Source organism: Erithacus rubecula (genome assembly GCF_903797595.1).
Source record: "Erithacus rubecula genome assembly, chromosome: 4".
Lineage (NCBI taxonomy): Eukaryota > Metazoa > Chordata > Aves > Passeriformes > Muscicapidae > Erithacus > Erithacus rubecula.
In genome coordinates this window covers 21313742-21339742 of record NC_136686.1, presented here as the reverse complement: position 1 = coordinate 21339742, position 26001 = coordinate 21313742, and the positions used below count along the sequence as shown (strand labels likewise).

Genomic DNA, 26001 nt, shown 5'->3' with positions numbered 1-26001 from the left:
GAGCACTTATCTTAAGAGGAGAAACCCCTATATTGTAAGAAAAGATTAAAACATGGCTCACTCAGGGATCCACAACTGTCCAGCTCTCATGTCAGACTGTTTTGCCTCTTTGCATCATCATCAGAAACACCAGTAGAAAATAAAACACTGAATTTTGGCTACATTGTTACAGTAAGCAGTATTTCCAGTCAATTCAGCACATGTTATATGTTCTTTATTACTATAAATAGTTAATATTTGCAGAAAAAAATTCAATATGAAAAGTATTTTATGAAAATAAGTATTATTATTGCAATTATTTCTGCTAATACGAAAAAAAAGAGAAGAAAAACAAAGGTCAGCATTTAATTGCCAGAATGCATGCAAATGCATTTTGGGGAAGAAGATGCAGCACTCTTCAGGTGAGCAGTTGGGTGTACAACTCCATGCCCCACACTCAGCTTTACCGGGATCTATGCTTGTAGACCACACGACCATTTTGCCTTTTCTTTGATGCCCAGACTAGTGATGACCTGCACACAGATGTATTAGACAGATGCAATTGGAAGAAAGTAAAGGTAATGGTTTAGAACACAAGACTTGGTCAAGAAAATATATGAAGAAATGTTAAGCAAAAGGAAGATGAAGAAGTTCATGGTAAATAAAATATATGTAAAATAAGGAAGAAAAATAATGAATATAATTCAAAACATGCACAAATACTTTAAATGTGATTAAAAATGATAAAGACATACATTAGATTTTTTTTCCCAAATATTATGGCACAGCTCTTTCTGTGATGTGTCCATACCTACCTATGCTCAGCAAATAAGAAATGAAATTTTATTTCCATGGATATTCAATTTATTATTTAACAACACAGTCATGAGACTAGAATTCCTTAAGAAAGAGTAATTGTGACTTGATTAATCTCAATTAGGAGAAGGAAAGTAAAGCTAGCATTAGTAGTAGGCATTTTTTGGGTTAGATTTTCCCATATTAGAAAGAGATACAAGTTTAGCAGAATGAAAAAAAAAACAAAGCAGAGGAATCTGAATGAGAACTGGGAATTTTATAAGAACATATCAGATACTAAAAAAATATTGAAGAAATGGGACAGCTGATGACTGATGACTTGTTCTCAGACCTGAAACCTTAAGGATGTTGATTTGAATAAAATATAAAAGAAAAATCTCACAAAATATCTAACAATCCCACAAGCTGGTAAAAGGGGAAATAGATTAAAAATCATATACATCAGGAGCTACAAAGTAGATAAAATAATAACAGGAGGAATGAGTATACTGTAAAAACTCATAGCCACCTGGAAAAAAAAACACATGCTAAGAATGTAATGACATTGCAAGATTTGGCCTTTACTGACTGGATACGATAGTTGCTAATGGTGCAGGAAAGCACAACACAAGCTTTTGGAAGCTTGTACAGCTAGGTGATTTTGGGTAAAGTCTGTGAAAGGAGAAAGATTATGAATAAAGGGCTGCTGCAGAACCAGCGTAAAAACAGTGAAGCTCAGGAGAAATCTGGCAAATGGGTGGAGCTCATGATGAAAAGATCACAGCTGTTGACAGTGGTTTCTGAACTGCAAATGGTCACTCTGGAGGTCTCCGTTTCCCAGCCCATCCCATTTGCCAAGAGAGACACTTACGCAGATGCTGACTGGGATGGTTTCATCGATGTGGCTGCACACTCTCCTGAGCTGTGGGGCAATTTAGGTGAGGAAGGAAGAGAGGAGTCTGTCAGCTCTTCTATGTCTGAATGTGAGGAAGGAGGTTTGGTGGACTTTTTCTTCCCAAAGGCCTGCTTGAAAGAGCTTCTTAGCTGGAAAACAAATACAGAGCAAGATTATTGTCCTCATTGCAGCACTTTGTGTGCAGCTCATGTTTTGAAGAGTTAGTTTGCAGATGCCATCCTAGCCACTGCCTGAGGTCAGTACTCAGAAGCAAGGTATTAACATATGCAACACAGTATCTCTAGAAACATGATACAGTGCTTTTTTTTGACGTTATTAATCCAGCGCAGTGCAAAAGTAATGCTTTGGAAAAAGTGCAGGACTGAGTGGTACAGCTATTGGGGAGGGGTGCTCATTTAAAGCCATTAAGCCCCAGTGGAATCCCATTCCCATGGCATTCCCTTCGAAGAGGTGGCTTTAAATAACCACTTTGCATGTAGGTACAGGCAGGACTAAATGCTGAAATCACAAATCCAATAGCCAATTTATTTTCCCCATTAAAACTTTGAATGGTCAAACTATGCAAATGCTATGATTCGGATCACAATCACAATCTAAGCTGGGACATGAGGTTTGCCTGGTTGTACTATTGAGAAGAGTGTTAGCTGAAAGGAATATACTGTTTGTTGCAGTTTCCTTTAGAGTGGTAAGATCTCTGAAAGTACAAGCATTGCCTGTTCCCTCTAGAAGCTTGTATCCAGTACTGAAAAGGGACAGAATAGCCAAAGAGCCATTTATTTCAGAAGCCAAGATGACAACAGTTTTGTCTGCAGTTAAAACTAACTAGCTCATTTGCTCGCACCTTTGTCTAAAGACAGAACTTACTCATCTTTGGAAAAATAAGAGTTTAGATTTATTTTCAGAAAGTTGTTCTGATCAAAACTGAACAGAACACAACAACCAGCTGGTTCCTCTACGAAAAAACGAGGACTTCAAACACATCATTCTTATTGCAGAGTGGGGAGTGTGACCACTGATCTTAATGAGAGACAATATTTATGTCTTTTCCAGCTCATGATGTCTGATGAGAAAGAAATGGATTTTGGCTACACTCCCCCTTTCTGTAGCCTAAACTTTGAGATTAAAATTAATAAAGACAAACTGAGAAGACATACAGGATAATCTGGTTTTAGAAGGTATAAAAGCCTACTGCCAAAATAAATAGCAATCATGCCAAGACAGGGTTTGTTTATAGATGCATGCCAACTTTTCCATGGTTTATATTCACCTCACTTCCTCTAGAGTTCACCTTGCAGAAACATGAAAGAGTGTGTAATTACAAATCAAGGGAATAAAGGCTCATCAGTAATTTTAAAAAATGTTTTTGCAAATAATATTTTTTAAACAATAAAAACATATTTTCTGATTCTTTATTGAAATTATTTAATTAAATCTTTAGCAGTATGTGCTATTTGTATGCTCTGGTTAAGAAACATCTTAATTTAATTAATTTAATTTAATTCTTGGTCAAGAAGAATCTTAATTTCTTTAAACACCATACTACTTTTAAATGAGAATTCTTAACAGATTTACAATTCCTCCCTAGCTGGGTAATATATTTGAGTCAAGCTTTTGAAAAAAACTCCAACTGAAGAAAAATCAAACAAGGTTTGGCCCAGAGTTGATTTTGGTCACAACAGCTATTTTAAATTTATGTTGTTGTTGCTTTGTTTTGTAATTGTTGCTTGTACTTTGGTTTGTTATAATTACTCTGACTTACACAATAAAACCCTGCTGATATTCAATAATTTTTAGTTTGCTGGTAGTGTCACAGTATGGATACACATGAATTTCTTTATATCCATCTGGCCCCACAAGAAAATTGTAGATGAAATGGACCATTACATTACTCAGACACTGGGAAATGACATGTAGCTAGAAGATAGGTTTAAACCTGCTGAGTACTCACCCAGTTTTTCTTTTTCTTTTTTTTGGAATCAGCATCATTACCACTGCCAATACTTGAATGACTTGTAGCGCTGTTGATACTGGAAACACTTTCTGAGGAATGTTGCCGCCTTATACGTAAATCTAAAGGAAAGAAATTACTGTGAAATCTGTTTCTGTTTTAAGATAATAATAATAATTTTTGTATTTATATAGCATCTGCCTCCTCAAAAGCAGCCTAAATTAACATAAATGACATTGATGCTTGCAATGGCACAGATTCAAGTTATTGAAGCCTGTGAGAAACCCCAGAGGGACCGAGGGGCATGCATGCAATTAAACCAACACTCAGGTGCTTCTCCAAACGAGGCAGTTCCTGCCCTGAAGGCAATGACCCTCCACAGCGAAGTATGCACGTGTATCCTCACAGCTGAGCACGTGGAATACTTGACATACCAGTGCCATGTGTATTATAGTTCTGAGGACTGCAGGCACTACTCAACTTGTAGCAGCCCTAATCAGTGTTCAGATGCTACCTTCTAATGTACCATGGTGGAAAGAAACAGGCAGAAGTTCATTAAAAATAAATGAAACAAAATAACCAGGAAGTGGAGAATATTAAAAGTAGTTGGTGAGGCTTCTGAGCTTCAATTTCTTAAAAGTCTCTGATAACTATATCTTAATCACTGGAAATTATTCTTGCAGAACATGCCCACTAATAGCAAGAACAATTCCTTTTTAGATTATTTTCTTCTTCCTAGAAATTCGTTTTGCTACACTCAAGTCATGCAGTGAAATGACCTTAAGGCAAACGCCTAAATAATGACCTCTCTAAAGTAAGATCAATAACGCTCTCAAAAACGAACACCATCATTATTTCTTTCAAGTAATTCCTTTGCTGTTGCTTATCAGCAGGTACTTTTGAAGTAAATATTTTATCATGCAATATCTGCCTAGCTGCAATGACAAATTAATTCAACATCTGGAATTTAAAACCTGCTTTCCTTCACTGATTTAGCACTTCTTGAAGGAGATGAGCTGTTGTCAGTCTGTCTCTTACCAATGAGAACACCAAATTTACAAAGCTACAACTTTGATTGGATTCCCAAACTATAACCATGTAAAGACTTCACTTGTATCTTCACACACTGCACACACTTCATTAGTCAATTGCAGGGACACAGTTAACCCTTTATCAATTCCTGGCCACCCAGCTCTCAGAAGATAAAGCTCTAGGAGCTTTGGCAGACAGGAAACTTGTGCAAGGTTTCCAGCTCTGGAAATACCACAAGTATGACCACCATTTCCTTTGCAACAGAATTCCCAAACAACAGAAAAGTAGTGACTTAGCTGTCTTTTTTTTTTCCTCTGGGGAAAAATTCAGCATTTATTTTGATAATGACAAACCCATACCTTTGTGGGTATGATCAGGGCCATTCAAGGCTCCTTGAATAGCAGCTTGTGCAGCAGAATTCTGGGCTTTCAGCATTTCAATGGTTTCCCTTAGCTCTATAAGTTCAGATTCCTGTGGGAAGTGCAAAGAGAGATCAAAATAATGGCAAAGAACAATGTTTGTCTAGAAAAAAACTACAAGAAAAGAGTGTTCAAAATAATGATCATGGGACTGCTTGGGTGAACATAAGAGCAACAATAAAAATAATGCATACTTTCTCCCAAAAGATATTAAAGTCAACTAACATATTCTTTTTAATTTATTCTATAAAAAGCAATAATGTTACTTTTAAGAAGAAAACATTTTTAATAGGGAGTAATCTAAAAAGGATCTCAATCAGTTATTCAATATAAAATTAAGAAAAGCTCAATGACTTTATTGCAAAAGACACTGAAACCATTTGAAGTACATCCTTTAATGTGAGGCTACTGTTTAATGGATGAATTCAAAAGACTTAATTTCTTAAATACTAGTTTAATTAAAAATCTCCTGTTTAATAGAAATTGTCCTGCAAGTTGAAGTAAAATTACTTCACTTGAGTGAGGGAAGTTCTGTATTAGAATTCACAGCTGGTTTTTGTTAAAAAATATCTTTTATTATTGCTTTTATAAGCAATATTTTATTTATTACTCCCTGTCCTTCCAGTCTGTACTTATATAATTAGGGTTAAAGGAATTTAAACTTAACAATAGAGAAAAGAAGGAAAATAATAAGCTCTCAATCTTTTGGGAAAGATTTGGAGATGATGTGTTTCAATGTCACTGCTTAACCCCTTCTGGAAAGAAAACCTCCTGATGGAATTATACTTTGTAAAACAGTTTTAAGTTTCGGTTTTAAGAAAATTCCATTGTGATTGTGATCTTTTTCCTTCCCTCCCATATGATGAAACAAAAGCAAACAATACAAATATTTTCTATCCAGTTCCCAATGAGTCTTGCCACATTTCATCTGCTGGTGCTCAAACAGACTCTGAAATGTTATTTTTGTAGACAGCTACAGACTCCAGTGGTGACTAGCAGCTCACAGATAAAATTTCTTTCACTGTTTGGCTCAAGGAGGCCTTTCTGTTAATAGGACATTGTTCAGAACTCGTAAGGGTAAAAAGTTGCAGATGGTTAATCTTGGAAGGATAAACAGCCTCTTTATCCTGAGCTTGGTAAAAGGACTTACATAAAATTCCTTCCTATTAGGTTTACAGCTTTTTTTCCCCCCATTAGACAAAGTTTTTTACTTATGGATAGGATGCCTAATCTTTGTTAACTTCTCAATGGAGCTACTTTCCTCTACCTAAACTTCTTTGTTTCCTGTAATTCTGTTATTCTGGTATCAGTGGGAGGCTGGAACAAAGCACTGCAGCACCTTCTGATAAGTTTTTGTTATAGGTCTTTCAGTATGGAGTAAACCTGAAGTTGCACATGTTTTAACTAAATTCCTGAAATGAAAGGTTTTATCTTCAAAGTATTTTGTGATACTGTCTGTGTAAATGTGATGCTGCGTAGTTTTTTCTAGATTCTGCTGGACATTCATGAAAATTTGACTGCAGCAACCATTAAAGAAAAATGTTTCTTATTTTCACAGATGTCCCTGTTTCAGTGTTTTTTAAAGTAAAACTCTAATATAATTTGCTGACTGTTTTCTACATTAAAGCATCTGCTTTGCTAAACCTACCTTTTGTTCAGCTGTCATTGTTAGACTTTGCAATCGGCCTGTCATATTTCCCAAGCTTTTTTCGAAAGCTGCTACTAGATGAGCCTGTGAAAAAAGACAACATTTGTCATTATAATAAGGCAATTTTCCCAGATCTATTTGATTTTTTAAAAGTATGTTTTTCCTGCAAGCATATTTTCTCCAGCTCTTTAATATTAGTTTAAACTCAGACTGAGCTAAGTTGGACAGATGAATCAGCCAAATGAATCCAGTGTTCCTCAGGCTTCTTTAGTCCCCAATGAGATTAGCTCAGGTATCTCTGACTGGAAATGAATTATGGATTTAATGCCGAGCTTTAAGTTTACTGATGTATTGGCCAAAAGTAGTCTGCTCCAAAAGAGAAGTCCAGGAGCAATTATTTTCAATTACTGGTACTTCAAAACAGGAATTCAAGTACTTTATCTTGAAAAACAAATTTTAACTTCACAAATAAAACTCTTGAAAAAAATCCTCAGCCTCAAATAAAAAATATCACAGTTACTGTTATAAAATGTCATTGCTTAGTCTATTAATATTATATTGATGTCTGTGTGTGTATAAAATATATTTTTAAAAACATAAATATAACATTTATAGTGTGTGCAAATATATATATATAAAATAAAATCTTAAAAACTGGAAGTTTTGCTTCTCAGGACGAAAAGCAATAAAGTTGAAACAGATTAAAATATTTTATAAAACTTTTTATTTTCCTTTTCTTTTTCTCTCTTTTTCTTGTTAAACAACCAGCATCTTACACTGCAAGCAAGCTAAATTTATACAAATGATATTTCATCAGATCTAACTGGCATTGAGCTTTGTAGGCAAAGAAGAGCAAGTGGCCATTAAAAACCTCAATATGCTAAGCCAGTTTGCACAGCCAAGGGAAAGTAAGGGTTTAATTTTTAAAGAAGTCCATATAATCCCATCCATTTCTCTCCCAAAATCAAACAGCAAAAGCACAAGGAAATGCTTATTTTCTTGTTACCATCTCAAAGTGGTAACAGTCTCCATACATTGGCACTTGGAAATACAACTCAAACTCACTATTTTTACATGCACAAATTGATTAGCTGAGTTTCCCCGCTGAGGAAATTTAGTTTTTATTATAGCAGTGCAGGCATACACAGTGTCTGGCAAATTTTTCAGTTGCAGGTTTGCATGCTTTTACAAGCATAATTGAAATTGTTTAAATGTATGTGGTTGCACTGAATCAGGTATAATCAGAAAAGACATGGTCCAAAAAGGATTTTGCTCTGCATTCTAGGAGAGGGGAAAAAGTTTTGTGCCCCTTTGCTCTGTATTATCCTTCAAATAGAAGATTATCATATATATAATAGTGGGCTACTTCTGCATCTCTGCTTCAGAGCTGTTATACTGATGAGTGACTTTTGTGTTTTGCAAACAATTTTGGATTGCTATAAATATTTAGATGTCTTGAAAGCACCTTATTTTATTCTTATTAAACTTACTAAAAGTTTAGTCCTTGTAAAATAAATTATTAGTATACTTAGAAATACTTCATTACTTATGGGTATAGTGGTCAATCTACCTGCTTCCTGCATCTGCAGTGATATCTTAGGGATAATTCTTGTGGTAAAGGACACATATCACAAGGACTAACTCCAGACAAACATGAGACTAGATAAATATGCAATCTCTTAAAGATTAATTAGTAATTGTATATACTCCTATTTTAACATTTATAACTTAGGCTACATTCTTGAAGTTATAATCTTTGATAAAATGAACCTGGAAACCTGTAAATCAAAACTACAGCCTTTGGTTGTTTTTAGTACTCTATTCCTCTGAGAAAAAAAAAAAAAAAAGTAACTGTTTTTTAAACTTAATTTTAACTTTATTAATTAGCTACATGTTAAAAAAATCCAGACTAATCTATAGTGTTTTATTTCCAAAGATGATGACCACAGACCCAGAACTATCAGAGACAAAACAGATGCACTACAGAATTTCAGCCAAATGTCTCTTCAGTACTTTTGTTTAACAGGAAACTAATAGAGCTCACTGTTCCCTGCCCCATAAAAAATATATGGCTTGACTGATGGCCCATGGTTCTGCTTTACTCTGAGAATTACAGGGGGGCTGAGAGATTGAAAGAGGAATAATTTGTTTAATTATGCAAAGCTTTTGTCCTTTTCCAGCAATTAGACTGCAATAACCACAGTACTTTGGCACCAAACTATGTATACTTGTGCAAAGTATTTTTCTATTCCATAGCTACAACTTCACCCTGTATTGCACATGAACAGACAACAAAGAACTTTCAGGAAAAATTAAGTACTAAATAGCAGGATTAAAAATGCAATCAAAAGTCACTGAAACTGTTATTTTCTTACAGCCTTTAGAGAAAGACAGCCATGTCACAAGGATCCTTACAAAAATTCAGCCAGTGACAAAGCACATTACCTTCTTGGAACATTATCCCAAAGGTTTTGCATCATAAACATAATTGGATCAAGATCCATTTTTCCTAACTCATTTCTAATAAAAACTATTCGGTCTTGATTTGCTGAAAAAAAATAAATGGAATTCCAAGTCCCATTGACCAAAACTATTCAAGGAAAAAACATTTTAATTGCATTGTTCATTACTTTAAGTGTTTGTTACAAGACAGCAGACTCTTCTTCTGAAGTATTAATTTTACTTTCAGAGTAATAAACTGTTCTGTCTTTCTCCATGGGAACTAACATCCATTTATTCAGCTGTCTAGGGAGTCCCTACTTGAAAACTTAAGTAGATTTTGCCCATGGAAATACTATACAACAAAATAAGAAAATTTAATTTGAAAAAGGCTAAATTATCAGTATATTTATTTATGTGTTGAGGCATACATAAAACATATATATATGCATATATTCCCATTTGAGATTAGGCTTTGCATTTAAACAGTTAAATGCAGAGTAATTAATAAAACAATTAAAACAAAGAGAAAGAAGTAACTGTCTTTAATAACATTAATCAGAAATCAAAAATTCTAATTAGAAACTTTCTGTACACTTAAAGATTTGGTAATTTATTTTGACTGGATTGCTAATCCTCAGTTTCTGAGGATGATTTAATTTGTCTAAAAGTTTCCATTCTTTCATCCTTGTAAAAATATTTAGGAATTGCTTTGCTTGGTTTTTTTTAGGATACAGCCAGTTTCTCACACCTTAGAAATCTCTGTATTAGTTTCAGTAGTTTCATTCATGGCATACACACATCATTGCAATACTTCTAAGAGTACCCTGAATATTACATGTGCTTTATATAATGCTCATTCTAAAGTAAAAAATTAGTCTTCACAATTGAATGCAGTATTTGTACTTGAAAAAAGACATCCTGGAATTAGAATTTAGTACCTGGGCATTACTTGAAGTATGACAGCAGCAAAATATATCTACGATTAACATGACACAGATATTAGATACAGAAATGTACAGTTCCTAATCTGTAGGTATCCTTCATGTATGAATTAATTTTGACTTCTATGTACATGTGAAATGCCCACTGGAAATAGTCAAAGAGATGTATGCTTAGGGAATAACTTCAGTGCTAAGATGACAATTCTGATTTTAGACATTTCCTTAGCAAATTATCTCAGCCAGGCAAACCCCAAATACCTCAGCTCTCAGGTCTACAGCCTATTTAGAACATGACATTCACATAGGAAACATCTGTCTTCCAACACACTTTGGGATTTGACCTGTGGCATTCAGATTTATAAAACAAAGGTAAATAAGTAAAGTTCCTCCCACCTGACACGGCTGAATGAAAGGAGGTGTGAAAGGCCAGAGGAGATCGGGCTGATTGCAAGCAGCAACTGTACATCTGGTGACCTTTTCTGTTTGCTGCCTGCTAGCATCTTGGTGCTTGGCTGTAGGATAGTGGTTCAGAGCTGGCCAAACAAGAGCATTAGGCAGCAAACCCCCTCTGCTTTCCACTGGCATCCTGGCTGCACTACAGTTTGCATGTATGCACCCTTCAGCTTTATACAGTTCAAAGCCTTGATCAAAGTCCCTCTGAACAGGCTGGGTCAGGCTGCTCCCTGGAATTTGAGCCCTTGTCAGTCACACACAGAGTCTGCTGGTTGGACATTTTCTGCACTGTAAACAAGCCCTTTCTGAATTACTATTGAGATTTAGCCTTCAGCCACACTGAGACAGATGCCAGGGGTAAAGCAAGAATCTCAGAGAAAATCTGTATATTAAGCATCCAAATGACAGCTGGGCTCAGCTTGAATTTAATCATATGCAAGCAAAACACTTCAGCACTTTGGGGTTAATCAAAAGAAATAAACTGCTGAAGTCAAACATAGTGCTTGAGTCCAGCCAATGAAACCTGAACAACAAATGAAACCAAGTAAGAAAATTTTTAGCAGTTGTCAATAATGCCTGAGAAATGCTGTAACTTCCAATGTGGCAGATTTTGGTATAAAATAATGTACCATGCAAAGTCTCGATCAAATAGGTCAAATTTCAACCTGCCAGTCTTTTAATGGCTTATGTACCAATGTCACCAATAGTCTTCTGTGGAGAAGCAAAGAAACACATAAATGGTGTTGAAATGACATGAATAAGGTGCTCTTTTTTCCCACTTACATACAACACTTCTGCTCAGTTCTACAAAGGGAAATGCTAAAAACAAATTCACATCGAGATGAACTATGAGGGAACAAGATTTATGGCTCTTAAGTTTCCTTCTTCAGACCACAGCATAGCAAAAGTGAAGGTATGGAAATCAGAAGGATCTTAGGACTAACACTAAGGACTAATTATAAGATTAATGCATTTGTCGCAAAAGCATCAGAAAAGACAGAGTATTTTTCTGGTTGGCAAAGGCATCACAAAAGATACTCTGTTCATACATTCCTCTGTCTGCCAGAAACAGATGTATTGGCAAAGACAAACAGTGATCAAACTTTTCTGAATTAAACTTAATGCTTGTTCAATTTTTAGCCTTACTGATGAGCAAAGGTGACCCAAAATGAGGGTCACAGTAGTATTATCCATGTAGACATTTGATTTCTCCTCTGAGAATAAACTCCACATTTTGTAATTAGGAATATTTCCTAATTACATATTTAAAGGAATATATCCTTTAAAAGGCAGTGACTAGTGAAGTATGTCACTTAGACTACAAAATAAATGACAAAAGAATACATGCAAGGAATGCATTGCTAAGGCAGTACAAGTTAATGAAATTTAGAAAGCCATCTAGGTTTTCCATACGTTGGCCAAGTTAAATCAACTGTTTGTTAATAATTATCAGAATTTTTATGAAAAAATCTTAATAACTGGCATTTAAACATCAAGTCTGTAAGTAGACTAAATTTAAGTGGTTCTATCACAATTAAATAGTTGATTATACACTCTGTTTTCAAGCTGGATTTTATTTGTGATATTTAACAGATACTTTGTAGAATTTCTTCTCATAAAGTGCTTGAAGGACTGACAGAAGGAGTACTAAAACATTTAAGCAGTCTCTTTTGATTGTTTGGATGCACATGTAAGTCTTTTTTTAATACTTCACAAGTTCTGTACCAGAAACAGCAGAGAATGAACACAGGACCAGGTTTATTGTGAAATACTTTTCATTTTTTTTGGTTTTGTAAAGTATGTATCTCATGAAAACATCCTGCCAAAAATATTTACTCCCAATATCCAGTAATATCTATTTTTCTTTTAGTATGGTATTCATTGTGTATTTAATTTTGTTCATGGAGATTTTGAAGCCTCTAAGTTTCATGGTCCTGAAAAATTTAATTTTGAAGGAATTTCTACGTGTTGTGGATTTGGCAAGAGGAAAGATTTTTTATCATTTAAAAAATGCACGTGCAAAATGGATCAGCCTTAGGGTTGATTATAGGTTTAGAGCTTAAAGAATATCTCCATGGAGATGGATTAGAAGGTGTGTAACAGTCAAAAGAATATAATTAAATTAACCAAATGTGGTACTTCTGGATAGGAAAAACAGATTTCTATGCATATATTTTAGCTAGCCTATTGAAATGTTGTCCTACAGTTAGATCAGTAAAAAAGCATTCTTGCTAGCTGTTCAGAAGGCCAGAGGCAGTATATAGAAACAATTTCCCAACAATCCAATCTTATTTATACAGATCAACTCAAATTTATTTCTTATCCATGCAGCTGATTTAGTTTGAGTGAAAACCAAGCCAAAAGACCCATCTTTAACTTGACTCAGTTTCTTTGAATTATGGATCAGATCTGATTACAACTTGGAGCTGGCTTTGACAATGAATAATAAATAATGTTATTACAAACCATCCTATATGGTGTTTATTTAATAGAAAGACATATTGGCCAGAGGTATATGAAGGACTTCCAAATAAGACTGAGGAGAGATTGGACACAGTTTGTCCAAACAAATAAAATAATGGCTTCATTTTCTCAGCTGAAGAGAATGCTCTGACATTCCCATCTTATTGCATTTGTTGCTCTATTATAGAATACAGCATTTCTGGGTTGACTGAAAAGTGGTGGAGACTGAGTAGTCTTTCAGCTCTCCCTTTCAACACAGCAGTTATAAAGAATATGCTGGTGTTTTCTGTTCTGAGCCAGTGGAAGGAGAGAAAACTCCTTTTCTGCCTGCAAAGTAAAGAGAGGAGTGGTACCAGGGGCCTGTGCTCCCCACTTCCATGCAGAATTGCTGCACCTCTGGATTTGTGGTGGAAAGAAAAGTGCCCTGCAGAGAACAATAGACTCTCTAGCAAACACACCTACCCAGAGCATGCTATTTAGCTCTTCTGACCTCTCAGTGCGGGTTTCAGTTTGTTGCTGTCAGGATAGGTGAATGAAGAACTGCCCAGACTGGTAAAGATGGTCAGTGTCTAAACCATGTGAGGGAAAGAACCCCATACCCAATATGCTGGCTATTCTAGCTAGACATTTTCAAATGAATAACCCAACTCGAAAACCAGGTTTTGAATTTACAAACATTGCAACGTCCCACATCATCTGATCCACTAGTTCATTCTCAGTATTCAGAAGAGTCTGGCAACCCACACTGTTACAGATGTACAAACACCCACAGGTGCTCTGCAGCCATCTGAAGAGAAAAATAAATTCTAAGCATAGCTCTTCCCCATTTTCATGTGTGGAAGTCATACACAAACAAGCAGCTACCCCAGAGCTAGAGATTGTTTTCTCACAACATGAAATAATTTCTTTAAAATCAGCAGTATTTGTAAATCTAAACATTCAGGACACCTACACTTCAAAGAAAGGCACTCTATGGGCTGTCCAAGGTATCAGGAAATGGCTTTCATGAACTGCAAAATGATACATTCCTCTAACAGCATCTCAGATTTCCCTCACAGTAGTAATGACAATTATAGTCTGAACTGCATTTTAAAACCACAACACTAGACTGTTCAGCAACTTCATTTGAAGCCACAGCAATCAGACTGTATAGACTCACATTCTTTATCTGGCATTATTTTCAGATAACATATGCCATAACTTAGATTATCAATATATGTCAATTGGAAGGAACTCCAGGACGCTCTCTGTAAAATAGTCCAGTTTTAATTAGTTATATATCAGCACTGTTTTTGCAGCATAAAAATTCTATATACACTTGTACACTGTTTCCCTTCACACCTGACTGCATTTTGCAGGGTTTGTCTTTGTGAAATGAAACTCTAATGAATTCTATTAGAATATGCAAATAATGTCTTTCTTTGGTTGTGACTCCTTAATTTTGGCCTTTTTTTATAATTGATTCTGAGAAAAGGGTGAAACTGAACAGGATAGGACTGTCACATTCAAAGTGTGGAAACTCTGAATTCCCACTGTCTACTTTCCATTTCCACAAGATTTCTTCTACTTGAATCTGGGGCAATACAGAAGTTTAATGAAATCATTAACTTGGAAAAAAAAAAAAACCCAGATAAATAAATAGTAAAAGTTTCCAAGACTATGCATCAAGTAAGAGCTATTGATAATGTATTTGTTGATACTCCTTATCATCACAAGCAAAAAATACTTACATTTGCTGAAAGTTGAGAAGTAAGGGTAGCAACTTTCTCTTGTGATGCAACCAACTCTCTCCGTAGTTTCTGAATTTGCTAGAGAAAAAGCAGACTGCTGTCAGCATTTCACCTTTCTTTTTTTTGCTGTGGTTATTTTGTATGTGTTCTTGAGAGACCACCTAATGTCTTAGTTTCAGATTTTAATCTCAGAACTATCCAGAAAGACAAATTATTAAAAGTTGTCTCTTAATGCAGCTCCAACTGTTTCCTAGCTCTTAACCAGTATACAAGCCAGGACTTTAGTTAAGGGAGCACATATGGGCAAAGGCTTAATTCCTTTGTATGTACCATCCTCTTTTGCAAAGGAAATGTCACAGGTTTTTACCAAATCCCATAAGTTTCACACATAAGCTTAGTGCAATCAAGGAGAGCCACCCTATATGTGCCATGAGGTTTTGATCATGAGTGCATTTGGATGAGGTTTGCTCTGCCTGACTGCAGACATAATGCGACCAACAAGGTCTACATTAGACTAAGGTAACTTGAAAAATGTACTCTCATGCTGCCTGGCATAAAGATGGCTTTGATGGCTACCTCAGACACAACCTTTTTTTTTATGGATGTTTAAAATTAGGTAAGGTAAAATAGTATTTTTTTTTCTCTAACACATGCTTCCTCCAGTCCCTGAAATTCAAACAATTTAACCTCTTTAAACGTATTCAAAAACTTGCTTGCCAACTTAAAAAAAATAAATGTAGCTATAAATGTGCTTGTTGACATGAAAATAAACTCAAGAATACTTTATCCTTTAATGAAAAACAGAACCCTTAAGAAAAATATCTGTTTCCATTTCAGCTAGGGTAGATACCTAGCATGAAGCTTGCACATCATTTGAAGATCATTTAACCCTATTTGAGATCTTACAGGGACTTCTGGGTATTGAATTAAAATCAAGCACAGCATGGAGTTTCACTTTGAAAAGCCTTTCATATTCAGACATAAACTATTCCAGACTAGAGAAGTAAAATGGGGAAAAACAAACCTAGAAAAGGGAACATGTAACACACACTAGTAAAGACTATTACAGTACTTTAGTTTTATAACTCCTGTGAAAACCAACCCGGAACACTGCATAAACAACATGAACATGTTTCTGTATAACACAAAAACGGCTCAATCATTTATACTAGTTCAGTGCAACAAGGGCAGATTATTGAGCTGTTCTCCATCCTTGACTGAACCTCTAATTTTTCCAAGTTTTCTCTTTGGTTTTTAAACACAATTATTTGACATTCCAGTTTAGGCTACACTTTCATCATGGTCTTGTAAATTCACTATGTTAGGTCTCATGAAGCACTGTTCAACATCTCCTGTAAGAGCATCTCAAGGAGACCCAGATACTGAGAAAATATCACATAGAAACATAGGAAAGAAATGTTTCATCTCTATGTACAGTCCTATACACAGGCAATAAAATGAGGAACTGTAATTTGCACTACTGAGCTATGGCATGCCTCATTACCTCCTTTGTTTTAACTTTAAGAGATGTGAGCTTAGACAAAATTATCTTGAAATATACTGCATCAAGGAGGGAAGAATATGTTTATTTGTTCAATCTCCTCAAAATATCTTTTTGTTGACTTTTTCTTCAATTAGAATAGTAAAAATAGGAGCAGCATAAATGCAGGAGTTGGAAGGCATGCATCTCTGTGAAGTGGAAATGCACCCCTTGGTGCTGTATTTTATTGCTGCTACTCTTTGGTGCCCTTTTAATACAACCAGGACTTCATTTTGAGAAAGGCTGTAATTGTATCCAGCTGCTGACCCAGGCTTGTCTCCCGTTCTTATACACTGTGAGGAGAAAGAAGCCATTTTCCACGTCAAATTTGATTTATATCTGAAATCAATCCTTATTGCTCTGAAATCCATCAAAGTGGTCAGTTTCAGAAATTTAATATAATGCAAAATGTGAGGGAGAGAAGTTCAAAGCGACCATTTGAAGTATTTTTTCTCCTGAAAGGCAGCACCTTACCTTGAATTGCACAATCCCTTAGATCCTGCACAGAGTGGTATTATGACTGAAATCAGACCTATCTCAACTCCTCCACTCAACACCCATCTTTTCATCTTTTCAGAATGACAGCCAGGAGGCTTTCTTCAGCACAATGCTAAGAAAACACCTTCTAGTGCACTGAAAGCTGCACCAGGTTTTCAGCAATACTTAAAAGGTGATGCAAAGACACAGGGTGTGTTTTCTCCATCAACTATGCAGTTTAGCAAAAGCAGGTAAACAGTAAACTATAAAATAATGTAAGGCAATATAGAAGTATAAATATGAAGAAAAATTCTTACCTCTGAATGTGCCTTTTCTTCTGCCTGGAAGAAAACAAAGAAGAAACAGCTTAGAATCAGTGTGCAACATAATTGCGGTAATAGAACATAAAAGCCAGCTACACTGAAGTGAAATGAATAGCTTCAGGCACCCATTACATTTAAGAAAGATATCCAGGAAAAACAAAAAATGAAACTCCTTTTAACTTGCTTGGCAAGGCTCCAGCTGAAACCCCAAAGAGCTTGCCAGTGTACTGACAAAATGAAATGGTGGAGAAAGGGAGAGCAGGACCAGAACTGCAGAAACTGCAGCTACATTTCTAAGATATAAACAAAAATTTACTATGCTTTCACTAATTGGACCTTAGTTTGACATAAAAAATGTTTATGCTGCAATAATTATTAGGGCTCCTGGACTTATATTTGTTTTACTGCATACAAAGAAACATTCCTAATATGATAATAAGTAATCCCTGGTAAGAGAAGTTGACAGAATACCAGTAAAACATACATTGGGAAAGGTGAGGGGAACTTGAAATTTAATGTGAATTCTTCCATACAGAGTACTGAACAGAATATTAAAGGCTATCAAGACATGTTAAAGTTTTCAATTAAACTTGCCAATATTATTTAATAATTTAGGTATTTTCCGTATTGCAAAATATTGTGTCATATATTGAAGTTTTTTACTCAGCATCCTTTTTCAAGAAGCTAAGAAACTAAATCACTGCAAGGCAAACATTTGAAAGTCATTCAGTTTCTAAGCATTGGATTAGTCCTTGTCAGAGACATTTGGTGGATGGATAAATCTTGCTTCAGTAGGATTCTAATGGAAAAGAATGGCATGCCATGAAAAAGGAACCCTTTCATAACATAAAATCAGAACCAGTTAATGTACTGGAAATCAATCCACCCCGTGGTCTGAAGTGGCCCATGTTCAGAGAAGCAGTCTACATTATCTGGAAAAGAATTTAATTATTTTAATTAAGATACTTATTTATAATAGAAATGTTTTTTTGCTTTACCTTGTGTAAAGGGAGAAGACTTCTGGAAAATGCCTCTTTCCACACATGCTTATCTGTTATCAGTCACTAAACAGACTATCATGCTATGATATTTACCTTGGTAACACTTAGAAATGCTTTTGGCTGAAACTAATACCTGACACATCACTATGTGAGGATGATTTAGTATGAAGAGATTTTTTTTCACTGATGTGACACACATACTGTAATACACTCTCTGATCTATGTTTGTAAAAAGGAGATCTGCCTACAAAAAAAAAAAATTAGATTCTATTCCCATTTTTGTTACATGAAATATGTAGTGCATTGAGAGTCACAAAGCGATTGAGGCCATGATTTCCACTTATGATTTCTTCTGTGAGAACAAAAGCAAAAAATTAGATTTGGTGACCTTTCCCCAAAAGTGCCATGTGGGGACAGGGTACTTGTCCTTGGACCACCAAACCTGCTGATGAAGGCATTGCTACATTTTGTTACCAGACAATTAATTTCATTTTTAAAGAGGCACAAGGAAGTGTTGCCTTGCCCTGAGCTCAGAGAGGTGGCTCCAATAAATCAGATTTTGTGGGCAGTGAAGGAAGTCAATAAATGAGAAAGACCAGGATTTTGAACATGCTGTCAGCTAAGAAAATAGAATCTGACAACTGAATACATCTGAGCAGTTTTTACTAAGTTCATGCTAACACCATTGCAACCCAGGACTCAGCCATTGTTTCAATAGGTTCTAAAAAGAAAATCTCTTTTTCTCACTCTACTTCTCCATCATATGCACGCATCCCATCCTTGCAAGGAATATCCTTCCTTTCTTTGAAGGCTCAGAATATTAAGGTACAAATGACACGTCCTTACACAACTCCTCTGAGCATGGCTCAGTACAATCAATGAAGCCTAGGGAGTCAAAGTGTAGCTAATGCTGAGAGCCAGTGCAAGAAATTGGCAATTAACTAAATATGTGAAAATTCAAGTGTTTCACCTACTGAGCAGGAGGCAATTGAAACAGGAGCCAACCTATCAGAATTTTTTCAATTGCTCATGGGGTTAAATTAATTCACTGCCAAAACTGAACCAGTTTACTACATCTGCTTACATGGTATATTTTCCTGTGAAACAAAATGGATGTCTCTGTACATGCATATCTTTACAAGCTATATTTCCAGTCTGTGCAAGTTAAGTCCTGAAAACCCAAATGCAAGTCAAGAAGAAAGCCAATATATACAGAAAGAGTAGTGAATGCAAAACTTCTGTGTCATTGGACTTATGTAATGGCAGAAAATAATGAAATATCTCTTCTGAATATCACATTCTAATTCTCAAAGAAACAATCTTCAGAGAATAACTTGAAGATTTTCAACTATCTTCTGGTAATGATCGAATTGATGACATGAAGGTCGTGATCTTCATTTAGTACTTTGTCTGAATTTCTCCAGTGATTAAGCCACAGAAAACACTATCACTAAGGCTTAAGATAATGCTTGAGAAATCTGACAAATACAATTAATTGAGATAACCCTGTGAAGCTATCCCATTGCTCTCTTCACTCAGCTGATGTGATACTGAATGTTAAACTTTTCATGTTTCTGCACTCCACTTGTGCATCATCTTTTGATTAATTGGTGAAAAGTTTAAACTCTTTTCACAGGGGGCTCAAGCAGAAGAAATTCAGATCAAAAATCTGCAATAAAAGTCAATCCTAGTAATTTTTTCATACCAATTTTTTTCAGTCCATTTTTAGATTTTTCTGCAACTTTCATTATCTTGCCTACATAATCCATTACTTAAGGGGCCTCAGCTGCAATGTGAATTTACAGTAAGAGGATATTTATAGTATGAACCTGGGTGAACAGTTTAAAGTTTATTTTGCAGGAAAAATACCATTCTTTACTATCATGGGGTTTGGTTAATATTTCCAAGATATTCTGTTGAAAGATAACAGGTTATATAAATAGTAAGTATTCATAAATTCTTGCTACATTACACAATATCAGAGCAGAGATATTTCAGAGTTTCTCACCTACTGGGTGCTGAAAGCATCCTGTGTCACTTTATAACTTGATTTTTTTAGTCTATCAGTTTCATAACATTCTTTAAAATTTGACATCAACACCTGAATTATAATTTTTGACACACCTTCCCATGCAAACTGATTGCAGTGTCTCACAGACAGTGAAATAGTTCTAAAGTTTTTTTTCAACCACCAAAACATAAGTGAGAAGCTTAACTCTGAATATTAGTCATGTCTCATGTGTATTCAGTCTTTATATACACACTACACTTTCTACTTTCACCTCCTCTCTCCCACTTCCAAACAATTCAGGAATGGTCTGGACTGGAATGACTTGCAACTTGCAGTTTAAGGCCTGTAAAAACCTAAGGTATGCATACTTAATGTTTTAGATATTCCCTTTTATGAAACTTTTTATGATTAAACACAACTAGGAGAGGCACATTGTACAGGGATACAACATACTTTCCAAGCTAGCATGAGTTTAGCACTGAGACAGAGCTACCACGTGCTACAAATGCATCAAACTGCATGAGTTTGGTATTCCTAGAAAGAGCTGGTGCTGGGTCTGGGTAGAGGAGTCCATCTCTGGAATGTCAGCTGACACTGTTCAACCCCTGGACACAGGGAGAGGACTCACACTATTCACAAATGCATGGGATGAAAGTTGGTGAGTGAGATGCTCTCCTGTGAAAAGGGGCTACTGCAGCATGCAATTATAGTTAGTGAGGAGGTAGCAAAGCAAACTGCTGTGTATCAGCAAGGGAATGTCCAAATATGTTCAACTACTCCCCTATGGGTGATTTCTTGCTAGTGGAGCAACTGAAGCAATAAATGATGCAAAATATATTTTAAAACTCCCCATACAGTTGAAAAAAAACCAAACAAAAACCAAACAATAAAATACAGGGAAAAAGTCACCTAGAACAACTTCTGCAGATAGAAACAGATATTAGTCAATCTAATTAACCTAACAAAGATTGAAATTTTATAAAGCTATTCTCTTTGTAAATAACATCTAAATGCTGTCACTTGCAATAAAAATCAGTAGACACCTAAACTCCAAATTACATCTCCCTTGCCCTAAGGCAATCGTTTGTGTTTCAAGTTTACCTCAAACAGTGCCAGGATAGAAATAATTTTCTAAGCTGTGCACTAGCTGAAAGTAAGAAAAATGACTCCAAATGGTCAACTACAATAGCATAAGGACTCCCATAAAAGAGACACTCTTAGATTGTGACCTCTTCTTAGCTTTCAAAATGTATACTGGCTAATTTTAAACATTTAAAAGCAATTCACATCAAAAGGTGAAAAAATGTTTTCTAAAATAGTATGCAGTAGTACAAAGCTGAAAATAAACATTCCTACTTTCTTGAAGTAAAATTCTAATTCTTCTAGATCACAAAGTACTGAAATTTTCATGAATGATGAACAAGAACAGAGGCAATCAGAACATTTTTCTAAAATATCAATACTCACCGTAGAGTAGAGAGAAGACGTGCTCGAGACAAGTGATAATGAGGACCCATGTACTTTAAGAAAAGGAAAATAACATGAAATATTGATGAAAGCATGAAATTTCCCCCAAGTAGCTCAATAAGTAAACAAATTTTTAAAATGAGAACCAATTTTCCACAAAGAGCAATTATGAGCTATCAGTATAGAATAGCTATTGATAGATTTCCCTGCATTTAGAAAGATTGTCCTATACAGAGAAAACATTTTCTACTATGTGGGGCAGGTGAGTGAGCCAATGACATTTTGTATTATTATCAGCAAACCAAGCATCACCTTTGTTGCTTTGACTAAAAATCACTTGATAATTACACTCTTAGAGAAACCAGGAATCCAGCTGTTTATACACCTGTCCTAAGCTGAGCAAATGACTTTAGTAAGAGGCTGTGCTTTGGGAAACAGTTCATATTCCATGGGGTGAGATCCCAGTTTTCCCTCAGCATTGCTGCCCTGTGTAGTTGTAGTCCACAGAAAAGGGCAGTTTTGAGGGGTAGTGCCATATTTCCCCTAATCCTCAGTGGAGTTAGCCTCAAGAACATTGAGTGAATGTTGTAGGGCTGCACTTTAAGAAATGGAGTTCCTGGCCTACCTGGAAATGGCAAATGAAGACTAAAACTATAAAAAAAAATTGGCCCTTTCTACTTCTGATGACTCTCCTGAGGAAGGCTATACTCACAGATAATTTCAAAGAAGATAATTTATTAATTATTAAATTATTACTATTTTTATTTTTGTTTCACAATAATTTGCCAGGGTTTGATTTAAAAAAATGCTTTAATAGCTACCTGTATGCAAAAAACACACTCTAAAAGAATACTTGGATTAGCAAAAAGGAATTTAAATCTAATTTTGTCTTTATAGGACCACTGACCATTGAAATGGAGTGGTTTCCAAAGTATGGTTGGTTTTCAGTCTCTGGTTTAAATGTCTCAACCAAACTGCCATTCTGCATGCATACACAGTGGCTCTATGAATTACCTCACTTGCTTCACTTGAACTTTCCTCAGAGCTTCCACCTTAAAATACATTTGACCTTGTAGCAGCATTGCTTCATGTTAATCTCTAATGATTGTAAACTGCTGAAAACTGTTTATTACCACTGCATTGACTTTCATTTACTCAGAGTGATCATGGTTATCCACTCCAGCTGGATATGAAACATAACCAATGAAAAAGCTTTCAACAAACCCACTGGTGACCCATTACTGAAATTCTACACTTAACACCTCTTTCTCTATGCATAATTGCTTTGTTTTCTCCATTATTTTTCCAGTGTTTCCTTTGATAATTCTGTTCCTCAGAAAGGGTTTGTAGTCAGCTCTGTCCTTGAATTATGTGATATTCTTCAGTGCAGTCAGCCATCCTCTCTGTGCTGACAACTCACAGCTTGAGTTGTCCTGCACCCTACTGCTAATATTACATACCCAGATGTCTGCCTGATATATCCTCTAAAATACAGTAAAAGGAATCAAAAAGTAGAAGTATTTTTTTGTTTTATCTAGGACTTTCACCCCATTTTATATCATAACTGTGACCTTTAGGGCTAAGGCAAGACATTTTTTATTTGCCTATTATAAAGATAATTTACATTGCCATCACTTAGCAGTGAACAAGAGGAGAGCTGTAGAATGAATTTCATGGAATTTCAGTTGTCTATTTTTGTTTAATTAAAGGGTATAAGGACTTTGGACTCATGAGAATTCTGAAAATAATCATATTTACCAGAATATTATTTAGAAGAAAATGTTACAGTGCATTTAATTAGGAGTTGTCAGGTTTTCTGTGGATAAAAAGAGCAAAACCCAAAACCAAACCAAAAAATATTCACAAAGTTCCAGATGTTGTAGATAGCATTAAAGAATGCAGACAGTAATAATCTGCAAAAAATAGTGAGGTCAGTTTAAATGACAGAATTTCAATATAGAAATTCACATGGTGTTTGCTATAGGAGGCTGTAGGAAAGTGGGGAGATTAAATGACTGCAAGAGCAAGGAGATGCTAAATAGAACTGGTGTTTGGGGAAAAAAATGGAAGGACAAAAGTAAGACTAAGAAAACAGAGAAACATAGTAGTCAAGTATGTTCAGACATGTCGGATTTAGAGGAGAAAATAATAATTTTCCAAGAATGGCTTCCTTTTCTTCAAAATTTCTACAGAGGATTTGTACATTTATGAGATACATACAACATTGCTTATTACTGGATGAAAATAATACCTTCCATGTTTTAGGACAATGCAGGCTTTTGAGTCCAACTCAACAGGATTAATAAAAGCTTCACAAAATCATTTAAGTTTCTATAGTGCAGAGTGCAGAAGAAACATTTTTAAATTTAACGACGCTTTGGACATCTACTTTGAGAAATGCTTGCTGATTTAAGAGGTTTCTCAGTCTTACCTTCTTCCATGCTGTCCCTGAATGAACCTGAATGACTGATTGCTCGTGGTCTCTCTTCTAAGGACGTAGCACTGCCACACAGCTGGGAGTCATCATAGAGATCAAAAGAGGTGTCCTGAGCAGGGATGCTGTTTGAACGCATCATGCTGGGTCCAGGAAGGTTAAACTGTGATAGGTTGGTTGGACTCACTGGAATAAAAAGCTTTATTAGTGAAGCACATTTCTATTAAGTGAATTTTGGTTCTGCACAAAATTGTAATGTAGAAGTAGCAAGGTTAGGTGGACTTCATGCTGTTGAGAAAATGTAAGGCTTTTATTCCTACATTTATAGCTACAACAAAAAGGTGGAGCAGATGGCCTCAAAGGAGCTGTAGCTGGATGACATCAGTCCTGTAAAACACAGGGTAACACTAACACTGGTGTCTGAATACCCTTTGGCAGCCCAAGAAGGAAGATCAATGGGGGAGATTCAAAAGTTAAAAAGGAATAAGAGGTCATAACTATTTTAAAAGCAGCTCTTTTAATTAATCAGTGTCTGTATTTTATTGTTATATACCTGTATTACTGACTCAAAGTTAATTTGCATATGCATGACATTTATCCTTTGTTTTTTAGGAGCAGCTACCAATATATTAAGTTAAATATTCGTATAGAGGCCTCAGTTGAATCTCATCCTAATAAACAGGTGTAGTCAGACATGGCTGAAATCAAGAACAGCATTGATGAGCCTACTTTAAGCTTTTGCAAGGTTCTTTTGCCAGTAGGAAGGAAAGCCTGGCTATAGTGCTCCTAGACCACACAATCTTAATGCCTAGAAGAAAAATCAAACTGTCTAGCCAAATTCAGTCTCAGTGTCTGGACTTTTATTTTAGAACATCCAAGATGTGTCCTAAGTTATAAACTACCAGAACAGCTGTGTTGTGAGATGAAATTATTCCATAGGACTATGAAAATTAAAAAAAAAGCAAAGGACAATGAAAAAATAGATTTAAAACCCCATTATCTTATTACTCTCTATTGTGAGCTCACAAGAACTGTGAACAAAAACAAAAGGAGATAATTGTAAATAGAAAATAAGATAGTGAAAAAACACTGCTTACAAAGAGCTGTGTGTAAAACTATAGGAGGAAAATTCAAAGCAGTGATTTGTTCAGTGAGGATCCAATTTCATTTTTAAAAGTAGCTTAGCTCAACTTCTTTTCCTGTATACAATAAATATTAACATGTGTATGTCTGAACAAATTTATTTTGAGTGATCATAATGTATAGATGCCATAAGCTGTGACAGAGTGATAGAAGTGCTAATGCTTCAAAGGATGGTACTAATTCCTCAGTAAGGGCTCATTGTGAACCTAGGTATGTGTGAAGTGCAGGGCAGATAAGTGGTTTTTATTCGGAATTAAAGAAAGTATTAAAATTATTTAAAAAAAAACAAAACAAACAAACCAAACTTATGTTGGATTAATTTGAAACAAGATTCAGAAGAACCAAGTCTAAATCTTGCTGTGTAATCAAATAAAACTGCAGTGTGACTCACATCACAAAATACAATATTGCATTCAAGGTTAGGATTTGGATGACACCCAGTGCAGTTTCAGCCAGGTCCAGCTACTGAAACACATTGAAAAGATCTGTCTCAGAGCAAACCTATATGTAGGAAAAATCCAATATTTAGTTTCTGACCTTCACTAAAATCACTGGAAAGAATCCTACTGACTGTGAAACTTAAATGATGAAGAGCTTTGAACTAGAAGCTAATTTCCAGCTCTCCCTCAAAATTTATCACCTTGGTTAAGCCATAAAGAATCTGTGCTTTTTTTCCTCTGTGCAAAATAGGTGGTACCTCGATCCACTTCACTACCAACACCATGAGTTTCCCCTCATTAGTGAGGTAAAACAATTTGGTGATGAAGATGTTAAAAATAAACTACCTAGTCTGGCAGGCTAAGAAATATGTACAGTGGAATTTCACGGTTCTATTATGG

General features: G+C 35.5%; 1 protein-coding gene across 6 annotated transcripts in view; it reads right to left on the bottom strand.

Moving 5' to 3' along the window:
* The window catches only part of NAV3 (neuron navigator 3), a 502425-nt gene that overhangs the window by 21888 nt on the left and 454536 nt on the right, over positions 1-26001 (bottom strand). For 5 of the 6 annotated variants that reach the window (XM_079304164.1, XM_079304162.1, XM_079304161.1 and 2 more), the window contains 9 exons: positions 24017-24205; positions 21586-21638; positions 17101-17124; positions 14767-14844; positions 6738-6821; positions 5030-5141; positions 3639-3760; positions 2958-2978; positions 1646-1818 (listed from right to left, as the gene is read on the bottom strand). In XM_079304164.1, the coding sequence (XP_079160290.1) occupies positions 1646-1818; positions 2958-2978; positions 3639-3760; positions 5030-5141; positions 6738-6821; positions 14767-14844; positions 17101-17124; positions 21586-21638; positions 24017-24205 (856 nt within the window). The remainder of the gene's footprint in view (positions 1-1645; positions 1819-2957; positions 2979-3638; positions 3761-5029; positions 5142-6737; positions 6822-14766; positions 14845-17100; positions 17125-21585; positions 21639-24016; positions 24206-26001) is intronic. The other variant, XM_079304163.1, reaches the window with a different exon arrangement.